This window comes from Panthera leo, chromosome B1 (genome assembly GCF_018350215.1).
Source record: "Panthera leo isolate Ple1 chromosome B1, P.leo_Ple1_pat1.1, whole genome shotgun sequence".
In the NCBI taxonomy this organism is placed as follows: Eukaryota; Metazoa; Chordata; class Mammalia; order Carnivora; family Felidae; genus Panthera; species Panthera leo.
Window position 1 is genome coordinate 61,587,475 of NC_056682.1, and position 23,937 is coordinate 61,611,411.

The 23,937-nt window shown below is 32.9% G+C and overlaps 1 protein-coding gene across 2 annotated transcripts in view; it reads left to right on the top strand.

Moving 5' to 3' along the window:
- Window positions 1-23,232, top strand: part of SPOCK3 (SPARC (osteonectin), cwcv and kazal like domains proteoglycan 3) — a 482,169-nt gene extending 458,937 nt beyond the window's left edge. For both annotated transcript variants that reach the window (XM_042935123.1, XM_042935124.1), the window contains exons 8-11: window positions 10,013-10,234; window positions 14,888-14,950; window positions 18,217-18,354; window positions 21,545-23,232. In XM_042935123.1, the coding sequence (XP_042791057.1) occupies window positions 10,013-10,234; window positions 14,888-14,950; window positions 18,217-18,354; window positions 21,545-21,714 (593 nt within the window). In that variant the 3' untranslated portion in view covers window positions 21,715-23,232. The remainder of the gene's footprint in view (window positions 1-10,012; window positions 10,235-14,887; window positions 14,951-18,216; window positions 18,355-21,544) is intronic.
- Window positions 23,233-23,937: the final 705 nt, after the last annotated feature.

Here is a 23,937-nt window from a genome sequence, read left to right on the forward strand (position 1 = left end):
ACTAAAAATATGTATATCCCAAACCTCACATTAATTATAATATTGAGCTCTGTGTTACCTCTATTTAGGTAACTACCATAACATTTTATGAAACTATTAATATTCAAGAGAGAAGAACTTTGTAAAAACAGCTATTCAAGAGGGGTGCCTGGGTGGCTCAGTGGGTTAAGCGGCCCACTTCGGCTGAAGTCATGATCTCAGTCTGTGAGTTCGAGCCCCGCATCGGGCTCTGTGCTGACAGCTTAGAGCCTGGATCCTGCTTCAAATTCTGTGTGTCCCTCTCTCTCTGCTCCTCCCCATCATGCTCTGTCTCTCTCTCCTTCAAAAATAAAAACATTAAAATTATTCAAGAAACAACTTTAATAATGTCAAGGGATGTCAAAGTCCTTAAGTTCACCCAACAAGAGTGAATCCACTCGTAATTTTTACACAACTGCATATTATTTCCAAATTTGCAAGAAGATAACTTTAAGCAATATTCAGACTCTGAAAGTTAGTTTTGAGTATTCCATTGTATCAAATCCCTATTATCATATTTCAAATGATAAATGTAGATTTCCCCTTAGTTATTTTTTCTCTCTCATCTTGCATTGATAAATTATCAGATTTGATCATATATGATGACTATTGGAGAGCATTTCATATATAGATCCTCTACACATACACATACACATAATGTCCTCATTGCCAAACTTAGAGGGTCATATTGTAATTCAGGCACAACATAGATGCAATTATAATAGTGAAGAGAAAAATGAAGAATGCGGCATTCTTACTGAAATACTGAAAGTAGGTATATGACATGCTTTGTAAAATTCACTTTATGTACTTTCCGTTCATTTAGTATTCTGCTGTGTCATTTAGTGTTACCACCTAACAATTAAGATGTGTTCTAACATTCTAAAATGTGAAAAAGGAAAAGGTTCATAATAATTTAAGTCTCTTTATGAGTAATTTTTAGATATGCAGTGTTACGTTTATACTAGTTTTAAAGTTAACTATAAAAAGATGGGACCACATAGTAACTCATACATATACTAATGTTGCATGATTTTCTTCAAAAACTTGGGATTTTTTGGATTGATTTTGACTGACTATACTTGATTCCAGTTCTCAAGGTCTTGATCAGTGGGAACCTGGGAGGAAGGTGGATATACTGGATTAGTGGGAAATGCCCATTTGCTTGTGGTTTTCACATTGAGAATGCGCAGCTTCCAGAATAATAGTCTTGGTGATGACTAGATTAAAAATGGGACAAGCAGCAGCCGGAGGGCACAGTGACCGGCCTGTGTACTTTCTCCTGAGTTCTGTAATAGAGAGAGAATCTGGGTGAACCAAGCAGGGAGACCGGGGTATAGTATCTACTTCAGCCATTCCCTTCGAAGAAACTGTCATGAGCAGCATGTCCCTGTAATCACTGAGCTCAACATTGCACCTGTGCCCTGTGTCCTATAATGTGTCAACACATGACTCTCAACATTGCACCTGTGCCCTGTGTCCTATAATGTGTCAACACATGACTCGCCAGTGTATGCAAAGCACAAGGGAACATACAAAGAAATTAAAAACACTGACTTTACTCTTGGTTGAAATTCGACTGTAGTGGGAAATTCTCCCAGAAGTGGGATAAAGATGGCCTCAGCATTTATTTTTGTCCAGATGGAGGAGTAGACAAAAGAAAACCCCAAAGCATCATTTACCTGAACTAAAAATCAGTTTGCGTTGATGGAAAGCCTAAGGTCATAAAACTTATAGAGGAAAATATAAGAATAAATATATCTAACCTTTGGTTAGCAGACATTTCTTAGATATGACACATAAAAGGAACAAATGATAAATCACACTTCTTCTATATATATAGATAGATAGATAGATATAGATCTATATAGATCTATCTATATATATAGTTTTTTAAAAAATACTGCTTTAAAATGAAAAGACAAGACACACACTGAGAGAAAATATTGCCAAATACATATCTAATAAAGGTCTTGAATCCAAAAAATATATATAAATAATACTAATCTCAATAATTGTCAAACAACTTACCTGAAAAGTGGGTAAAGATCTGTACACTTGCACAAAGCAGATTTGTGATGTAAATTAACATATGAAAATATTGACATCAGTCAGTATTAGGGAAATGCTGAATTCAATCACAGTGAGATGCCTCTTATACGCTTATTAAAGTGGTAATAAATAAATAAATAACATTACCAAGAAGTGCTGGTGAGTATGGAAGCAGTTGAACCTCTAATAACTGGCTAATAGGAACTCAAAATGGTACAGACTCTTTGAAAAACAGTTTTATAAAATGAAACATAACTTACCATATAACCCAGAAATCTCATTTCAGAATATTTATCTTGAAGAAATTTAGGATATTGAAGATATCCTAGATTGAAGAAAAATCTAGGATATTTATCTTAGAGAAATTATAACATATGATCACATAAAACATATATGTGGATATTTACAACAACTGTATAATTACAAAACTGGTGACTACCTAAATGCCCTTCAAGTGGTGAATGGTTAAATTATTGTATATCCATATAGTGAATGGGATACACATTGTTGGCGGGCTAAATTAATCCCAGAATAAAGCTCTGTTCTGTGCCTGCCATACAAAGCTTAAAAGCTATCCTTAAAAGAATAAGTTGATGCACAGGTTATTTAATTTCATGCTGGAACAAAATATAACATTGTAGAGAAATATTACAAAATCCGCCAACCAATAATTTAAAATTCATAAGGTTCAGATCAAATTAAAATTTATCAAGGATGCAAAGAAGTGCAAAAATATGGTCCATAATATGGAGAAATCATAATCTTGAAAATATACTCAGAAATTACAACGATGATGAGATTAATATATAAAGATTATAAAATAACCATAAACATTATTGATACGCAAAGTAGCATAAAGGTAAATAGGAACATCAATTACAAAAAAAGGATATGTGAATAAAACACCCAAATAGGATGTCTAAAGATGAAACACACAATAAATGAAATGAAAACATCCTGAGTGAGAATACAAAGACATTGAACTGAGCAGGGAGGGAAAAATGAACCTGAAGGTGTATGATAGAAACTATCTAAATTAAAGCACATTGAAGAAAACAGAAACTGAAAAAAAAATTCTGTGTCTTAGTGAACCATGGGACAATGTAGAGGGGATTAATATACGAGTAACTGAAGTCTCAAAAGAATACTAAAAGTGTAGAGCCTCAGAAAATTATATGAATAAATAATGGTTAAAAACTTTCTGGATTTTACTAATATAATAAACCCACACATGCAAGAAATACCATAAACATTAAGCAACAGAAACAAAGAAAACCAAACCAAAGTGTACCATAAGAAGGGGCGCCTGGGTGGCTCAGTTGGTTGGGTGTCCAACTTCGGCTCAGGTCATGATCTCACAGTCTGTGGGTTTGAGCCCCAAGTCGGGCTCTGTGCTGACAGCTCAGAGCCTGGAGCCTGCTTCCGATTCTGTGTCTCCCTCTCTCTTGCCCTCCCCTGCTCATGTTCTGTCTCTCTCTGCTTCAAAAATAAATAAAAACATTTTAAAAAATTAAAAAAAACCCAAAGTGTACCATAAGTAAATTGCTAAAAGGCAGTATTGAAAAGCAAATATTAAAAGCAACCAGAGGTGGGGGGGGGGGGGGGGGGGAAGGAAAAAATTTGTTCAGAGGAGCAAAGCTCAGCATGTCAGCTAGCTTCCCCTCAACACTATTCACAATACAGTGGAACTTTTTTTTTTTTTTTTAATTTATTTTTGGGACAGAGAGAGACAGAGCATGGACGGGGGAGGGGCAGAGAGAGAGGGAGACACAGAATCGGAAACAGGCTCCAGGCTCCGAGCCATCAGCCCCGAGCCTGACGCGGGGCTCGAACTCACAGACCGCGAGATCGTGACCTGGCTGAAGTCGTACGCTTAACCGACTGCGCCACCCAGGCGCCCCAATACAGTGGAACATTTTTAAGCTGTTAAAAGAAAGAAAGTCGCTGACAAAAATGTTTCTTCAAAAATTAAGCCAAAAAAAAAAAAAAAAAGCCAGAAAAAGAAAAAAAAAAAACCTTTTCAATAATCAAAAGCTGAGAAATTTCAAGAAATATTAAATGAGTTTATTGACACAAAAGGTAATTATACAACACAGAAATTTGAATCTATATTTAAGAATGTAGAAAGCCAGAAATGCTTAACATGGGGGGGAAATATGTTTGACAAAATAAGAAATCTGTATTTGGTCTCTGCCCCTGGTTCCTGACATAGAACTTCTAAACTCTTGTAACTTCCTGAGTAATGAGGATATTAGGAGCATCTTACATAGAGCACCTAAATCCCTTGGAATATCCTGGGTGATATGAACATCTTTTGTTCTAATGAGGTGACTCTCGGCGGGCTCCTGGATAGCTTCAGGATGATGGCTGGTTACTATAAAGACCAAACTGTGATTAGAAGTCTGGCACTGTCAGCCCTACCCTCCATCCTCTGGAGAGGGGAGAGAGGCTGACTATTGAGTTAATAATCCATCATGCCTACTAGATGAAGCTTCTGTAAAAATCCCTAAGCTGAGGGGTTCGTGTTCAGAGGGCTTCTGAGTTGGTGAATGCATCCATGTGCTGACAGAGTGGTCCACCCCAACTCCATAGGAACAGAAGTTCCTGCATTTGGGACCCTTCCATATCTCACCCTATGTATCTCTTCATCTGGGTATTTATTTCTATTCTTTGTAATTTCCTTTACAATAAACTGGCAAACATAAACTGTTTCCCTAAGATCTGTGAGTTGTCATAACGAATTATGGAACCTGAGGAAGGGGTCATGGGAACCCACTAATCTGTGGTCAAGTTGAGAGAAGTGTGAATAGCTGGGAACCCACTACATGATATTGGTATCTGAAGTAAGGGTGCATTCGGTGGGACTGAGCCCTTAACCTGCTGGATCTGTACTAACTGAATGGATAATGTCAGAATTGAATTAAATTGTAGGACACCCAGTTGGTATCCACAGAGTATTAGAGAGTTGCCTTGTGTAGAAAACCCATATTTCATGTCAGAAGTGTTTCAACGGAGAAAAAAAAAATTCCTTGAATATAAAGGATTTTTTTTCACATTTTTTAATCACTTGGAAAAGCTAATACATTGTTCAGAGCAAACATCATAACAATGTACTGTGAAATTTGCAACACATATAGAATTAAAATGGGTAACCCTCATAGCAAAATAATGTGAGAAAAGGTAAAGGATTTAAGTATACCCCGGCAAATTTCTTACCACGTATGTGAAGTGGTACAGTATTATTTGAAGGAAGATTGTGATTAAGCTAATGATGTATACTGTAAAGCTGAGGACATCCTCAGCTGACAACCATCAAAAAGCAAATATATCTCATAAACTACATTAGTTTTCTATTATGAATGTAACAGATTACCACAAAAATTAGTAGCTTAAGCAACACAAATTTATTATTTTATAGCCCTGTAAGTCAGAGGTCCAACACAGGTCTCCCCATGTTAAATCAAGGTGTATGAAGGGCTCTAGGAGAGGATCCATTTCTTTAATCAGTAGGGTTGTTGTCAAAATTTATTTTCTTGAAGTTATAGGAGTATTCCAGTCCTTGTTGGCTTTTCCCAGATGTAGACACTACTCACTTTCCTAGACTTATGGTCTCCTTCTTCCATATTCAAAGCCATTTTTTCTCTGTCTCATTTCTATTAGCTATGAAAAGCTTATGGTTTCACTTTATGGTTTCATTCTAAAGGATTTATGTAATTATATCGGGTTTACCCAGATAATCCACAATTATCTCCCAATTTTAAAGTCAACTGATTAGCCAATTTAATTCCATCTGCAAACTTAAGTCCTTTTAGCAATGTAATATCACAGGGGTCTAGGGATTAGAGTGTGGACATCTTTGAGGGGTTATTATTTTGCCTACCACATAAACTAATAGTGGAGATTAAATAAGAATATTAAAAAATAAAAAAGCATATTTAATCAAAAAAATAAAAGAGAAACAGAAAGAACAATTAATAAAGAGGAAAAATAAAATAATACCAACATGAAGTTTTAAAAACAACCATATTGAAATAATATTAAATGTATGTGGTCTAAACCCTTTAATCAATAGGCAGAGATTTTCAGACTTGGACAAAATGTGAGACTCCGTGTTGTGCTTTCTCTAAGACACTTTTAGTATAAAAGTATAAATTAGTTAAAAGTATAATAATAGAAATTCTAGTTATAAAAAAGTTGAAATGACTATATTTATGTAAGACAAAATAGACTTCAGAAATTGGGCAAAAGCTGTAAGTTTTACTGTGACAGAAATCAGCTCTCTGTCTAAATCTAGCAACTTTTTTCATGTTACAATGATCTTGAAGCATATATCAAGAATATTACATATATACATAGTAAAAATAATGCATATAACACGTATATGTATAATATTTGTACTATGTTATATATAGTGACTATGTTATCCAAGAACTCTCAACTTTTGTATTGTTCCAAAAGTTCAAGATAAGTCAGAAAACAATTTTTTCAATTTAATTTCATTTTATATTTGTAGCATCAACTGAATTGAATTATATTGAAAGTATATATTTAATTTAGAATATTAAAATAATTTTGTCTACTCCTTTTCTGTTACTTATGATTCTGATTAACCTTATAACACAATTTTTGTATAAATATATTATTCAAATGATATAAACTCACTGTATTTTTTATCTTCAAAGTAACAGAGATCATGTTTGAAAAATCCCCACATTATGTAGATATGGGCATTAAAGTCTAGATATAGTAATTTAACCATGCAAGATAATGCCAGGGCACAGGCCAGTGACCTGAATACAAATCAGATACCTTGACATTTTTTATCTAAAACATTATTGCACATTACCAAATTGATCATTCAATAAACATGTACTATGTAAGAATTTCATTTCTTTGTAGCATAAAGAGTAAACTCTTGTGTTTAAAATTTATTAAATATCTGTACATGTTACATTTTCAGAAATGTTATATTATGTGAATGTCTGTGCTGTATAATAAGTTCTCAAAATAGAGCTTCAAAAATTATTGAAAGGTTAGGGCTACTTCTGTTTCATTGTTATTGAAAAACTAAGAAGAAATAAGGTGTTGAAATCGACAAGGGTGTTTGCATGGTACATCATAAAATCTGGGCAGAGATAATTTTAAAAATTATTTTGCAGATTTTTAACATAAAATACAAACAAATCGTTACCAGAGGGGAGGTGTATGGGGGGATGGATGAAATAATTGAAAGGGATTAAGAGTACACTTATCATGATAAGCACTGAGTAACATATAGAATTGTTGACTCACTATATTGTACACCTGAACTTAATTCAATACAATATATTAATTATACTGGAATTAAAATTAAAAATATAAAATTAAATTGCACTCAAAAATAAAGTAAAATTTATGTTGATGATTGGTCAAAGGGAACTCAAGCAATTATGAAGATATGATATGAACAATCCTCAAAAATCTCTCATATGGGCTATTCCAGTTACTCCCTACTGGCATCCCAGTTTCCACACTTGCTCCCATATAATTCACATGGCAGAAAGTGTTTCCTTTTAAAACAAAATTCAGATGGTGTCACACTCTCTTCTAACATTTCAGTCATTCTTTATTGTACTAAAAAGACAGGCCAGAGTATGTGCACTAGAATTGAATGTTCTGTTATCTCACTGCTGATTCTTCACTGCCTGTCGCTAAATAGCATTCATGAGATGATGAATCTCTAACAGCTGGCCTTCTCTTCACTTTCTCTGGACAATTTCTTATATCTCACCTACCCCTGCATCCCAAATACTGAGAGAGAGCCTTCAATCTTTGGTTAAGTCCCAGATAGTCTTTGCCTTTTATCTGCACAGATGTTATACCCACTGTCTTTCCCCAGTGCTCTTTCCCCACTTTGACCAGGACTAGTCACAAGGTAGATAAGCAGATATTCACCTGGAAATCAGATGTTTAGCTCTCCTTGCAGACACTTGTGGACTTTACTAGGGCTCTCAATGAAACCTTCATGCTAAGCATTAGGAAACTAGCCAGTTGAGTGCTCTATTCTCAATAACTAGGTGAAGGGAGAGGATAATCTCTCTTTACTAACTCTTACTGTTCACCAAAGGGTAATAGCTCTTCTGTATTCTTTCCATATCTTTTATTCATAAAAGCAGAATTGCACCACTGGGTTTCTCCATTGTACCAGAAAATGAGATGAGAGAGAGGGTGTGGCTCAAAGGCATACCAGAAATCTCACACCAAGAACTTCATTCCTTTGAATACTTTTGCAGTGGTTAGTATATTATGCTGTGGGTTCCTGTCTTCATGTGGTCACTGAGCATTTGACAATTTCTGGCAGTAAGGAACAGTCCCAACCAGTATCTCAAGCCATACTGTTTTAAAAATAAGCTCCAAGATAATAATGACCTTATCTATATTTTCAACCCTGTATTTGCAGAACCAAGGTTAAGACCAGAAAAGTAAATAGGAAATGAGAAACTCATGAGTGCTTGTAGTTTGTTTGTTTGAGTGGGAGAATTTGTTTTCATTCTACAAACAATTTTACAAAGAAAAATACAAATAATAAAAAAATGACTGGATTTTTTTCTTTATGCTTTTACGAAAGAGTCACAAATACCTCTTTTACCTTTGGAAACCCATGGATAGAAAGCATGGTGATTCATGGACAGAAAGCACAATATGTTCTGATACATGAATAGAATGAATTCCATAAAGGTGTTTAAAATGAGAATTTCTTAAGTCCCAAATCTCCCAATCAGGACTTATTTAATGTAATACTATTTATCCTAAAAATGCTAAATAGGATTTAAAAACTAAATCCTAAATGTGTATGTCTTTATTTTCAATTACCTGTACACCTTGGAGTATAAAAATTAAATTAAAGGTACATATTAAAATAGATTATGTACAACTAGAACATAAAATTAACTGCAGCGGAGAGAGAATTTCATTCATAAATGGTTAAACTACTCTTCAACCCCTGCTATTGAAGGTTAAACCCTTTGGATAGCCAGCTTTCCGAAAGTCTCCACAAGTCCAAATGCATCCTCTTTTTCATGCCAGTTAACTGAGTTGTTATTTTACTTTCACTTATAATGAGTGGAAAAGAGCAAATAAAAAGGAAACCGCGTTACCAAAATATCTGTTAAAGATCATTTAAGCCTGACAAAGAATAATTGAAAGTAAATTTTTAAATTATGCTTCAAAACACTGACATTGTATCTGGTGCTATTTAGGACATGGAGTGTTAGCAGGCCTGAAGTTTATCCAGAGAAACCCAAATTTTGATAGATTGTACCTTGGATGCAAACCCATTTCCATCATTTCTCTATACCTGAGTCCAACCAGCGCCCCCCCGCCATCTCCCATTTCAGCATATTTGCAATTGTAAAAATTGCCTTAAGAGAAGCAAAAGACAGAGTACCTGTATAAACCACATGATGGTTATTCTTTCTCTGGACATGTATTACTTATAAAATCGCCATGGTTCCACAAAGATACGGAGCATTAATGAAATTCTTCCTTATTATGTGTTAAATTTTGCTTTTGTTAAAATTTTACTTTTTGTAAAATTTCTTTGAATGGGAATGAATTTTATTTCTTTATTAATAGGACATTATTACTCAATAATACATTCATAATGACAACCTATTTATTAAGAAACAGTTTGAAGAATGGTAAATATATCTAACATAATTACAAAAATAAGTGCCATTGAATAATGCCTAATCGTACTAGATGCTTCTGACAACTGTCCTGAAGGTAGGTATTACTATCCCCATTTTACTTTGAAATTAATTACCCAAGATGAATTTAAAGCCTCAACGTCTGACTGTTGAGTGGGTGCTCTAACAGGAACCAACTATTATTTTCCTTTACTTTGCTTGCTGCTGATGGTGACCTTCAGATTTCGCTAATCATTTTCTGCCTTTGCCTTTAGGATTTGATACCAGTATCTTGCCGATCTGCAAGGATTCGCTTGGCTGGATGTTTAATAGACTTGATACAAACTATGACCTGCTACTGGATCAGTCAGAGCTCGGGAGCATTTACCTTGATAAGAATGAACAGTGTACCAAGGCGTTCTTCAATTCTTGTGACACATACAAGGACAGTTTGATATCGAACAATGAATGGTGCTACTGCTTCCAGAGACAGCAAGGTAAAAGATGAGACACATACTGATGCAGATAGTTGACCTGCATGTCAAATTTTATCTATTTCTTCATGATTAAAAAAAAAAAAGTACATCTTATCCCATTCATTTTAGTAGATATTTTTCTCATTAGAGTGCTTAATAAAAGAGCAAATAAGCAGCAGGTGAAACAATATAACTCGGCTAGGGATACAAAACATGCTAAACAAGATGAAAAATAGTAATTAGTATTTTATATTAATGCACTTCATTATAGTTTCTATTATGAACCACCAAGAAGCACAGAGAGATAGGAGAACATAGATATTAAAAGCAATCATTAAAATTAATTTGCTATCTGCTTTGCCCACGGTGTAAAATAAATGGGTTTTTTATCACTATACTGCGGAGTTTTAATGTTCTATTTTGTGATCTTATTAAATGTGCCGAATGAACCACTGCATTCACCATAAAGTTATTTTTTACTCGTTTGATTTTAAAATGTCTTGGCCTTTCAAACTTTTAAAACTAACTTAGCTTCGTACAAATTCACTAGCAAAGAAAGTGTCTCTTGATTCTCTGGAAGAGGCGAGTTACCTGGGAGAGCTGGTATGATGCTAGTTCCTTCGGCATCCTTCTTTACTGGGAAATGCAATGTAACAGTGAAACCATACTTATATAATCAATCTAATGGCAATTGAAATTAAGTAGGTAACAAAAAAAGATCCAAAACCTCACTTTATGATAAAGTTTGGGGAAACTAAGGAAACAGTGGTGTGTGTAATTTTGACGCTAATTTTATTTTTATTATTTTATTTTATTTTATTTAAATCCAAGTTAGTTTATATATAGTGTAATAATGGAGTAATTCAGGAGTAGAATTTAGTGATTCATCACTTACCTAGAACACCCAGTGTTCATCTCAACAAGTGCCCTCCTTAGTACCCATCATCCATTTAACCCATCCCCCACTCAACACCCCTCCAGCAACCCTCAATTTGTTCTCTGTATTTAAGAGTCTCTTATGGTTTGCCTCCCCCTCTGTTTTTTTCTTATTTGTCCATCCTTTCTCCTATGTTCATCTGTTTTGTTTCTTAAATTCCACATATGAGTGAAATCATTTGATACTTGTCCTTCTCTGACTGATTTATTTCACTTAGCGTAATACATTCTAGATCCATCCACGTTTCAGAGGTCAAGATTTTATTCTTTTTGATACCTGAGTAATATTCCATTGTATACATTTACCACATCATCCTTCTCCATTCATCAGTTGATGGACATTTGGGCTCTTTCCATATTTTGGCTATTGTTGATAGCGCTACTATAAACATTGGGGTGCACATGCCCCTTTGGATCAGCATTTTGGTATCCTTTGGATAAATACCTAGTAGTGTAATTACTGGAACATAGGATAGCTTCATTTTTAATTTTTTTGAGGAACCTCCATTCTGTTTTCCAGAGTGGCTGCACCAGTTTGCATTCCCACTGACAGTGCAAAAGTGTTCTCTCCACATCGTCACCAACATCTGTGGTTCCCTGAGTTGTGAATTTTAGGCATTCTGACTGGTTGATCCTAATTTTAAAAAACAAACAGGGAATTATTCTAATGTGATACACCTGCTATTGTCACCTTACTTTAATTCTTGACAGCTAAGAGAATGTACAATCTACTTAAAGGTGTATTAATTTTACTCAGCTTTTCATATGAATCACTAATACCTTATGTAGGGACTTTTACTACCTCAAATACTTTTTAATGTATTAGTAATAGTTTAGTAATTGATTAGTAGTGAGTCAACAGCAGGAATTTTAGAGTAGTTTAACTATTTATAAATCACTTTAAACAAAACAGATTTTCTTTATTAAAATATTCTAAACCTTACACCCACACACATGCACTCTGTTGATTTTATTACTGTATTTCTGCTTTCTAGGTAATTGCACACTTCTAAAAAGCTACATGATAGTTTTAATAACTAGTATACATTTAAAGCATTTAAAGAATAGAAAAGTCAATGCTGGTAATCCACCATAAAAAGATATCTGGTCTTTTCTATGATCTTATTTTAGTTAAATTTTTTAGTGTTATGATAGCATGTTTGCGAAAAAAAATTATGAAAAACTCAGTGTTTCTTCTATAGAAATAAATAGTTTTATATTAAAACATTTGTGGATTTTGCAGTAATATTGTAGAACTGAAAGGTTCCCAAAGAAAAATTTTGCTTTAAATACTTTTCATCTATTAAGCAGTATTCAGCCAAAGTGTTAAAATCTTTATAGTCACATGAAGATTTTCTCTGAGATTATTTAATACATGGTAGATATAATTTAATAAATGGTAACTGAGTGGGTGAAAGGATTTATACATATTCCCCAAAGGTTAGGAGAGTTGGCTAATTATTTTTATTACTTTAATATGCTAGAAAATGTTAGAAAAAGCTCTATCAGGGTAACTGACACTAAGAATAACAATAAGAATTAGTTTATTAAGTAATCTAATGAAAAAGAATAGCCATTTATTTAAAAGCATGCTTTCAAATGTTTCACCTTATAAAAGAATGTATTTTTCCTTACTATTCAATAAAACAACAAATTATTATTTACTGTATTTAAGTAATATGTAATATATTTGGCTATATATTAGAGTAATATATAAAATATATAATACATAAATAAGATATATATATATATATATATATATATATATATATATATACACACATATATATGTAGTATACCCATGTTAAAGACCAGACAGAATTGCCTTAGAAATAATAGGAGAAATACTTCAGAATTAAATATGTGTAGATGAACAGCTGAATCTTGTACAGTGTACTCGTGAAATCTTAAATTGCTCCCTTATACAAAGTTTGTGGGACTGGTACTCATGTTTATTCAGTGAGGTCACTAATCGAGAGAATCAAATGTACATGGATTTTCAGGCAATGTCATAGCAAACATATACAAATATTATTTTTACTTTGCAATAACTAGTCCATAGTAATTAGAAAAAAATGCCTTCAATATGATATTGAAACTTCAGCTCAAAAATTTCCTCTGGCTTCTATTATATTTGGAAGGAGTAAAATTTTAAATGTCCATTCTATAAGCCCATGTTGCATAACTTGATACATTACTCATTGTTCATCATAAGTGTACTCTTAATCCCCTTCACCTATTTTTCTCATCACCCCCTCCCTCCTCCAGCATGCCCCTACCCTCTGGTAACCATCAGTTTGTTGTCTATAGTTAAGAGTCTGTTTCTTGTATAGTCTCTCTCTCTCTCTCTTTGAAAAAAATTACTTTTTCTTCACATTAGATTTCCCAAGGAAAAAGACTTGTTTGGCTTATATATATTAAACTATAAACTATATATATGGGGTGCCTGGTGGCTCATTCAATTAAGCGTCTGACTTTGGCTCAGGTCATGATCTCACAGTTCTGTGCTGACAGCTCAGAGCCTGGAACCTGCTTAGGACTCTGTGTCTCCCTCTCTCTCTGCCCCTCCCCTGCTCTCACTTGTGCTCTCTCTCTCTCTCTCTCTCTCTCTCAAAAATAATAAATAAACATTAAAAAAATTAAATATATACATATATTAATCACTTTGTCTCATTTCCTCATTACACTTTGTTACTTACATGAAAATTTAATAACTGAATATTGTCAAATTCATATAATATTTTTAAATTATTTGAATTGATTATACCCTGCCTTTTCCCTAAAATGTTGTAGTATGGGAAAGTAGGTACTAGTTCCTATTGGTTTTCTGCTTCAATAATTTAAGATGCCTTTTTATATAGAAGGTTTTTAGAATATGAGCATAAAATACGTTGAACTATTTGAATATTATAAATTAAAAAATATATTTATTATATAAAATATATGTAATAATACATAATAATAATATAAGCCAAGCTATATTGTGTCCATTTAGAATTTTATATTTATCTGAAAATGTTCTCCTTTAAGTGGTTGAGTTCGAAAAGAAAGGCAATTCTTTATTTCTAAATTTGCTTAATTTTTAAAAGATGGCTTATCAGAAATTATTTTATAATATGTCCTGTTTCCACACTGCATATATACTTGAAGTATCTGGATAGAACTAAAGAGACCAAAGCCTGTCAGCATTATTCAGTATCAAAACTTATAATAGTGTGTCTGATATAAGCTGAAAGAGCATTGACTTTTTTTTAGAGATTACTTTTTTAATGCAAAGCTATTTCTCTACATCTTATAGCCTGTTTTAAATAAAGGGAAAACATAATCAGTTAATTGTTTTGACACCAGCCCCTCAGGCGGATTTATATTGCTGAGTTGATTGACCATTTAAAAGTAAACGATAAGAACCATTTTCCATCATATAAGTATTTCATATCATTCTCTGCATTTTTCTATACAATTTGGTCTGTCTGCGAAAAATCAAGATAATCTAATACCAATAATTAGGAAAGCCTTTCTCTCTCTGTCTCTTTCCCCCTGCCTCTGTTTCTCCCTCCAAGTATGCATATAGATACACATACATGTATCGTATAGGTACGTACTCCATAAAAAAGAAATAATACATCATATGTGTCTTTTAAAGCCGTGTAAAGACCAGGTGAGGTTTGATATCATAGAAATTATTCTTTTTTTTATTTAACTATAATCCTTGAAGTAACGCTTTTAATGTCATTGCAGACCCACCTTGCCAGACGGAGCTCAGCAATATTCAGAAGCGGCAAGGGGTAAAGAAGCTCCTAGGTGAGTAATAGATCATTCTTCTGAAGCCTTTATTGCTTACATAAATAACCCCAGGGAAACAGCAACATAAAATCAATATTAATCCAACAAAGATAGACGACACTAAATTTCAGTAACAAAATTTATGAAGTTTTTGAAAGCCATTAAACTTACTTTTATTATCTTACCTATTGAAAGATATTATGTCTGTTTTATTACCCTAATATAATGTTCATTTTGAAAGTTATTAAGTGAAAAAAGAGATTTAAACAATGCTAAAGTTAAAGCATCAGCAGAAACTTTCATTCTAATTCTGTGGCTAACAATTCAAGAATAATGGTGCACACATGCATATAATAATCTAATACATATAAAATAATCTAATATATTTATATATTCTAATATATCTATAATAATGTATATATAATATTTATATGATCTATATATATTCTAATATATAATCTAATATGCTTACAATAATCTAATATCTAATATATGATATATGATATGTAATATGTAATATATAATATATATGTAATAATATCTATAATAATCTAACATGTATAAAGTAATATGAGAGAGAGATGGGTGAAAGCATGCCGTAGTACCTCAAAGAAACTTGAATAAACTTTCTAGTGTTTTTCATCAGCACTTTTTACTAACTTACTTTTAGCAAGTAAATATATGTATTAGATAGATGATAGATAGATAGATAACAAAATTCACCGAAAGTCTTGAAACATTAGAGTGCTTGACTATCAAGAAATTACTAAACTATTATGTGTGATTATTTTGTTTATTCGTCTAGACATAAAATTTTAAAATAAACTCTTTTGAATAATTTTAAAGAAATTTTACAAAGATTAGTACATAGTTTACATATGTCCTTTACTCGACCTCCCCCGGAGTTACCATCTTATTATGTGCCAAATAACCATTGTCTGTTTGTCAGTTCTAAGAAATTAACATGGCTATAATTCTATTAGTTAAAACTTAGACTTTATTTGGATTTTGCCAGTTTTTCCACTGATGTCCTTTTTCTGTTTTAGGATCCAATGCAGAATACCACATATGCGATGTTTTTTGTTTTGTCTTTTCCATGTATATTAATGCTCTTGAGTATTTAACAGAACACAATTTTTAATATTTTTGAATCTCATTGAATTATTATGTCACGCTATCTTCGTAATTATAATATTGCATGTTTAAATGAGTTTTTTATAAATTACTTGAAAATCCTTACTTCAAAATGAAAAGGCTATTTTTTTTGTAATAAAGCACTTTTAGATACAAAGAATTACTAATGATAAAACTACAATGTGTTATGTTTCTTTTAGCTCTGGTAAAAAATGCATACTACACCACAGCTCAAAAATGAAATGATAGTCATACATAGGTTTCTTTGTTTCCACAAAACAAAGTTTATCCATGTACAATGGGAAAAGCCATTGAAATTCAACTGAAAAATATTTTAGACGTACCAAAATTCAGAATTTGATTATTTGCAGTTTAAAAAAAAAATGAAAACATATTTAGTGCCTTTGGAAGGAGTAACTTTTGTTCTTTTTACATAATAAAAATGGAAATCATTATTAGAGAATGAATGCCCTAAATAGTTCTTTTTTTGGAATTATACGGTACTTACCTGAAACCGTTATCAGTTGTTATATAGAGATAGTGTGCCGTACTGACATTAAAGATAAATTAATGGTTACACTAACTCTACATCATAACACTTTTATGTCAAAGATGTCAAGATATGATAGCTTTTTAAAAGATGGAGATAATAGGGGCGCCTGGGTGGCTCAGTGGGTTAAGCGTCCGACTTCCACTCAGGTCACGATCTCGCGGCCCTGAGTTCAAGCCCCGCGTCAGGCTCTGGGCTGATGGCTCGGAGCCTGGAGACTGCTTCTGATTCTGTCTCTCTCTCTCTCTCTCTCTCTCTCTCTCTCTGCCCCTCCCCCATTCATGCTCTGTCTCAAAAATAAACAAACATTAAAAAAAATATGATTAAAACAAAGATGGAGATAAGAATGTGAAAAAACTGTTCTAATTTTTGCTGGCCTTAAATCTACAGACTGTGTTTTCACGTTTTCTATATTGGTAATATTCTGTCTACTTCACTGATAGTCTCATACTCCAAATCTTTCAAATGAATTACAATATTAAAATTAAACTATTTATTGATCAGAATTTTGAAACTTTATTTAAAGAGGTAATATTATGATCCCATATGGTTACAAGACTAAGTAAATGGAAAGAATTTCATGTTCTATTGATTTATTCAGTGGTTGCTTTTTTTTTTTTTTTTTCTCTGTCTCTCTCTCTCACTAGATAACTAGAGTGTGTCTGGTCACTGAGAGAATAGAATAGTCAGGAAAGACAAGAAAATTTTCTAATTTCCTAAGCCTTACTTTGTTGTGTCGGCATAAACATTTAAGAAAGTGAATTCACTTCTAAGTTATGAATTAAACATTTATCATTAGCCACGTGCCAGGTATTATGTTAGATATTGTAGATGTGAAAATAAATGTCTGTCTTTCCCACTTGATTAAGAGTTGTTAATATAATACTCAAAACAAAGAGAATGCAAAATTCCCAATAGAGAGGATATCACATTATAGTGGTGAAAGCACGTAATAATAAACCACACACACACACACACACACACACACACACCACGTTATAAGAAGCATATGAGAAATCTTCCAGTTTAAGAGAGGGGTGCATATTAGGGGTCACATTTAAGTCAATATTAAAATGTAAGAGGGAGGGAAGGAAGGAGGGAGGGATTCCAGATGAGAAATAGATAAATACAGAGATGAAGCAGTGGTGAATTTGGGCAAAACAGCTTGATGTGGAAAAAGCTTGGAATATATGAAGGAAAATTTGGGGGAAAGAAAAGAGAAAGTAGGCAGTGATGATGGTAGGGGGTCTGGTGTGCCATTCTAAGTGGTCTGGATGATGTAATACACACGGCATTACCCAGGTTCTAATTCTGTATTATACCTCTGAGAACAGAGTACCCTTTGCAGAATGAGAAGGAGTAATAATAAATTTGCTTAACAAAAGAAACACAAAGTAGTTCATTATGTAAATAGCCTGCCTCATGACAGCAGTAACCTTACCTATTTTGTTCTACATATACCACTAGTTCACAGCCTGGAGGGGGAACTCCATGTGTGTATATCTTGAGTGAATTAATGCATAGGTGCTGACCATCAAATAGAAACACAACTTATTTATAATTGTGCGTGCATGTGTGTGTGTGTGTGTGTGTTTCACAGGACAGTACATCCCCCTCTGTGATGAAGATGGTTACTACAAGCCAGCACAGTGCCATGGCAGTGTTGGACAGTGCTGGTGTGTTGACAGATATGGAAATGAAGTAATGGGATCCAGAACAAATGGTGTTGCAGATTGTGGTAAGAATAAGGATTGCTTATTTAATGATTTCTCAAGCACAAGATGAGTTCTTAAGAATCTCATTAATTTGCCCAAGCATTTAAGGAGGACATACTCTATGCAAAAAATGTAGAATATATTGGGGAGGGAGGGGTGACAAAAAGGGTCACTCCTAGCATATGAAAACCTTGTGTAAATAATAAATAGAATGCATTACTTAAGTATTTGAAGGGAGAAGAATTAAAAGGTGAGTTCCTTTTACTATTTCATATACAGAAATGTTAAATACCTCCTGTTTTCCTCTCAAGTACAGCATATTCTTGTCATCCACTCTATTCCAAGTTGGCTAACTCCAGTGTGTGCCTTGTCCCCATATGGAACCCTTTTGTCTGCATACCTTTGGAGAAATTGACCTAGGGAGTATGTGGGCTCATTCACAAAAGAAAAGCTAACGTTTTTGAAGGAAAGGTCCACAAATTGCAGCTATATGAGCATATCTCCTTATATTTGGGTAGGAAAAATATAGTTTAAATGTTTGAAAGGTAATTATAATTAATATATATAATTATATATATATAATTAATATTCTAATTCTTTTCATGGAGGTGACTTTTTTATGTGTAAATCTAAAAATAATATTAGAGTTAAGTTGCACATCATGCACATGTATTTTAAAGTTTTAAATGTGGTATCTTTTTGCTTCATAAATTTTTTTTTTAGAATGCAAGTTTCAAATGAGTATTTTTGTTTGTATGATGAGTTTTCATTACAAAACTCATTTAGCTATACACACACACACACACACACACACACACAAACACAACATGCACACTCCCATGTTCATGCACACATATATATTAGGAATTAATGGATTGTGTCTCAATATGCATGGCCAAAAATGAAAATAAAGTACTTGGTCAATCTTGTATTTTAGATAATGTCTAGTTGTCTCTTTTAAGTGGTATTTATTTATTTTCTTTCCAGATTTATTTAAATTCAAATTACTTTAGTTTCAAGAGTAGAATTTAGTGATTCATCACTTACATATAACATTCTTCCCAACAACTGCACTCCTTAGCCCATCTCTCTCATCCACCTCCCCTCCAACAGCCCTGTTTGTTCTCTCTAGCTAAGAGTTTCTTATGGATTGCCTCCCTCTCTGTTTTTATCTTATTTTATCTTTCTTTCCCTTCCCCTATGTTCCTCTGTTTTGATTCTTAAATGCCATACGGTACTTGTCCTTCTCTGACAGGTTTATTTTGCTTTGCATAATACATTCTGGTTCCATCCACGACACTGCAAATGGCAAGATTTCATTCTTTTTGGTAGCTGAGTAATATTCCATTGTATGTGCATACACATACATATATATGCACATACATATACATATACACATAAATGCCACTTCTTTATCCATTCGTCAGTGAATGGACATTTGAGTTCTTCCCGTAACTTGGCTATTGTTGATAACGCTGCTACTTTATGCAATTTTTAAACTGATAGACCGTGATCATTTAAAAAATATAAATGGTAAACTATATAAAGGTAATGACATCTAGTGCTTAAGTGCCTCTTCTGCATGTATTTATCCCATAATATTTTTAATAGCTTGGTTTTAGTTTTCTAGCCAACATTATTAGAATTAAGTGAGATAAAGTAGTATTAAGTAGATGCCTAACATACCTTAACATGTAAAGAGCATATCTTTGTAATATGTAGTTTAAAATGGCTGCATTATTAATTACACCAATTATCAGTGATGCCAATTATCAATGATGAAAATAAAAACTATATGGGGATGAATTCAATGAGTGAATAAAGAAACTGTTTTGAGAACATGACTTCTGAGTTTTCTTAGCATCTTGAAATTATTAACAAGAGACATTGTGTAGGAGGATAGAAATAACATTATCTTCACATAAGATATGAATTTTAATGTGTTGTATTATAAAATCAATTTATAAACAATGGATTACATTAATAAGATTTGTTTTAATTAGCTACCTCAAAATTTTAAGACTAAAATATTTAAAAAGGTAGAAAATAAATGCACACTAACATAGGGTTGAAAAATAAACATTATGAGATATATGTACAATTTGGCCTCTATAAATAGTAATGAATAAATCCAAATATTTTTTAAAGTACTGACTACTTATGTTAGTTTTCTGTTGCTATTGTAACAAATTTCCATGAATTTATTTATTTTTTAACATTTATTTATTTTGAGAGACAAAGAGAGACAGAGCATGAGTGGGGGAGGGTCAGAGATAGAGGAAGACACAGAATCTGATGCAGGCTCCAGGATCCAAGCTGTCAGCATGGAGCCCAATGTAGGGCTCACACCCATGGCCATGAGCTCATGACCTAAGCTGAAGTAGTACGCTTAACCAACTGAGCCACCCAGGTACCCCAACAAATTTCCATAAATTTAGTGGCTTAAACTACACAAATGTATTATCTTAACAGTTTTGTGTGTCCAAAGTCCAGCATGGGCCTTCTTGAACTAAACATCTGAGGGTCATCAGTGCTGCATACCTTCTAGAGGATCTAGGGGACAATCTGTTTCCTTGCCTTTTTCACCTTCTGTAGGCTGCTCATATTTTTTAGCTCATGGACCCTTTCCTCCGAGTTCACAGCTAGCAACGTTGCATCTCTCTTACTGTTCTCCCTAGTCACAACTCCCTCCGACTCAATATGGAAAGGTTCTTTGATTTTAAGGATGCTGGCGATCATCTGAGCCTATCTGAATAATCCAGGATAATCTCCCCATCTCCAGGTCCTTAACGTAATCAGATCTGCAAAGTCGCTTTTTTTTTACCATTTAAAGTCACATTCACAGGTTTTACCGATTAGGAAGTGAAGGCCTTAAAGGAGCATTTATTTTGCCTACCACACTAATTGGAGAAATTTAAAATTCTTTGTAAAATTCAAAGTTTGACATGAGCCTCTATAAAAACTGGGCTAAGATCAATATTACTGAACTGGAAACCTTGCATATCAGATCTCCTTACTGATTCAGCTCTTTAGGACACAAATTCCAACAAATGATAGAGAGTGGATTTTTCCTTACCTTTGTTAAATAAGTTAAAGGCCAAAGTAAAATTGTACTAATTTGCTTAATTTTCATCAGAATTTTATGTATCTCAGGAAATTATCCCATTACTCAATCGAATGACATTAATAATAATGTTTACTTTTTTCCCTAAGCTATTGATTTTGAGATCTCTGGAGATTTTGCAAGTGGAGATTTCCATGAATGGACTGACGATGAAGATGATGAAGACGATATTATGAATGATGAAGATGAAATTGAAGATGATGATGAAGACGAAGGGGATGACGATGATGATGGTGATGACCATGATGGGTACATCTGATTAACGAGAGCTAAGACCTATAAATTCTACATTTCTATTATTTACAAAGTGATAACCTATTGAGAATTATCTTCTTGCCCTAAAACAAAAGGATTCTAAAACTCACATATATTTTGTATAATTATTTCAAATATTGCAGCTAATGTCATAGGACTTTATGTTTAAATAAGAATCATTTATCTTGAGTTTTTATATGCCTTAGAGAAAAAGAAAACGCATATGGAGTCTAGCCAGAGGGGAAAAAACATTAGGAAGAGCTACTGATATAAACAAATTTTCATAAGAACCAACTATGTCAATCTCCCACAAGCAAAACAACAACCAGGACTTGAGGTTGTATACGTTATTTTTCTGAGAGATATTCTAAGTTAAATTTACAATAACTTATTAGTGGCCTGGGTCCCAAGTATTTTATAAAACTAAGCATGACCTTAATTGCTATTCCAAGGTAGCATCTTCCTAGATTTACAGTGAGTGAGGGGATACCGACGGGTAAGAAAAACGGTAACAAGTGTAGAGTCCTCCATTGTGTTTTCATTAATAGTGATGTTTTCAATGATGAAATTATTCTGGATATGCTAGGATACTTTACAAAATGGCAAGTACGGAAAACCATGGATTCTGAAAGTTAAAAACTTCGTTGTCCTTTCTAATTTTTATTTTAAGTTGGATAGCGTTCTCATGTAGAATTCTTTTATATTCTAAAACAGCATGATTTCTTTACCTTTCTCGATTTCTTTATCTTTCTGACCAGCGATTTAGGGTGCAGAATTTAAAGTAGGAAGACAAAAGGAAAGATTAATTTAAACTACATTTTCACAAAGGTTTGTCATTTGCCTCAATGTCAAATTTAAAAGTCTTAATTCTTATTTTATTTCTTATTCAGATAAAATTTTGCATTTAATCCTAGAATTATGCCATTTTAATTACTAGTGCCGCAACTTAGAGACCGTATTGTATGGTGCCTTGCAAAATAGAAATAGAAAGGTTTTAGCATGCATACCAATATAGGATATTAGGCAATATATAAGCACACCTAATTAACAAATTAATACCAGTAAAGGTACTGCTGCTGGAATGAAGAAAATGGAAAATGTTTCTTTCTTTTTTTCTATTGTTACATAATTGCCATGTGGACTTGTTTATGATTATTGTGTAGAGTAGCATTTAAGATTTAACTGTAACAAAAATTACTTTAATTGCTGTATTTAAGTTAGCATGTTAATTAATTGTGTAGACATTTTGGCAAACGATCACTTTTAAGTATATCAGACCTATGGTTTTGTGCCCATAATACAAATGGAAAAACCTATTGAATTTTATGCATTGGTATCATAATTTAAGCAGTGGGTCAACTTTTCTCCCAATATACAATTCATCGAAGGTAAAATTGGTGAATTATTTCCATTTGATTTATACACACTAAAAAAGAAACTTTAATGTTGATTTTATGTAATATTTAAAGTACAATGCATTTTCTTTTTTACTGTTTATGTATAGTTTGCAAAATAAAGAATCTTGTAACCAAATTACACCGTTTCTTAATGATTTTCTGGGTTATACATAGCACGACGGATTCTTAATATTTTCGTTGATTTTTTAAAAATGAATACATCACAAACTAGCTAGGAAAGTTTTTTGAAAATTTTGAATTTCAAAATCAGAATCCTTGGCATCTTGGATATTATTTTCCTGTATACATTAACAATTATTTTTATTTGTTGACTTGTTTTATTTATTTCATTTGTCAGAGAATTCCAAAGTAGATCATTTTTTTTGTTGATGGTGTTATTTTTAAACCCATTTTTGTGATAGCATATTTAAAATACTGAGCTAAGTTTCTATAGCAACAGCAATTTTGAAGAGTGATAGATTAATTTTATCTATTTGATACATGTATAGGAATTATAAAATATAAGTTATGGATAGTTATAAGAAGACAAAAAGATCCCACAAATTCTAAGTAGAGGTTTAATAAATGGACTTAAAGTAACAAATATAGTGGCCTTGAAATTAAGCTATTTTTTTAAAGAAATGTTATCTTTCAGGCTCCCAGGAAAGCAACCAATTCAATAGCAAATATAAAATTGAAAATATTTACATTATTAAACTTATGCAATGTATATGTTTGTATACAATATTTGTATATCTGTGTATAAATATTCTATTTGTGGTGTATATTAGGTCTCTTGATCATCACTTAATTCATCTCGTATCTTTTAA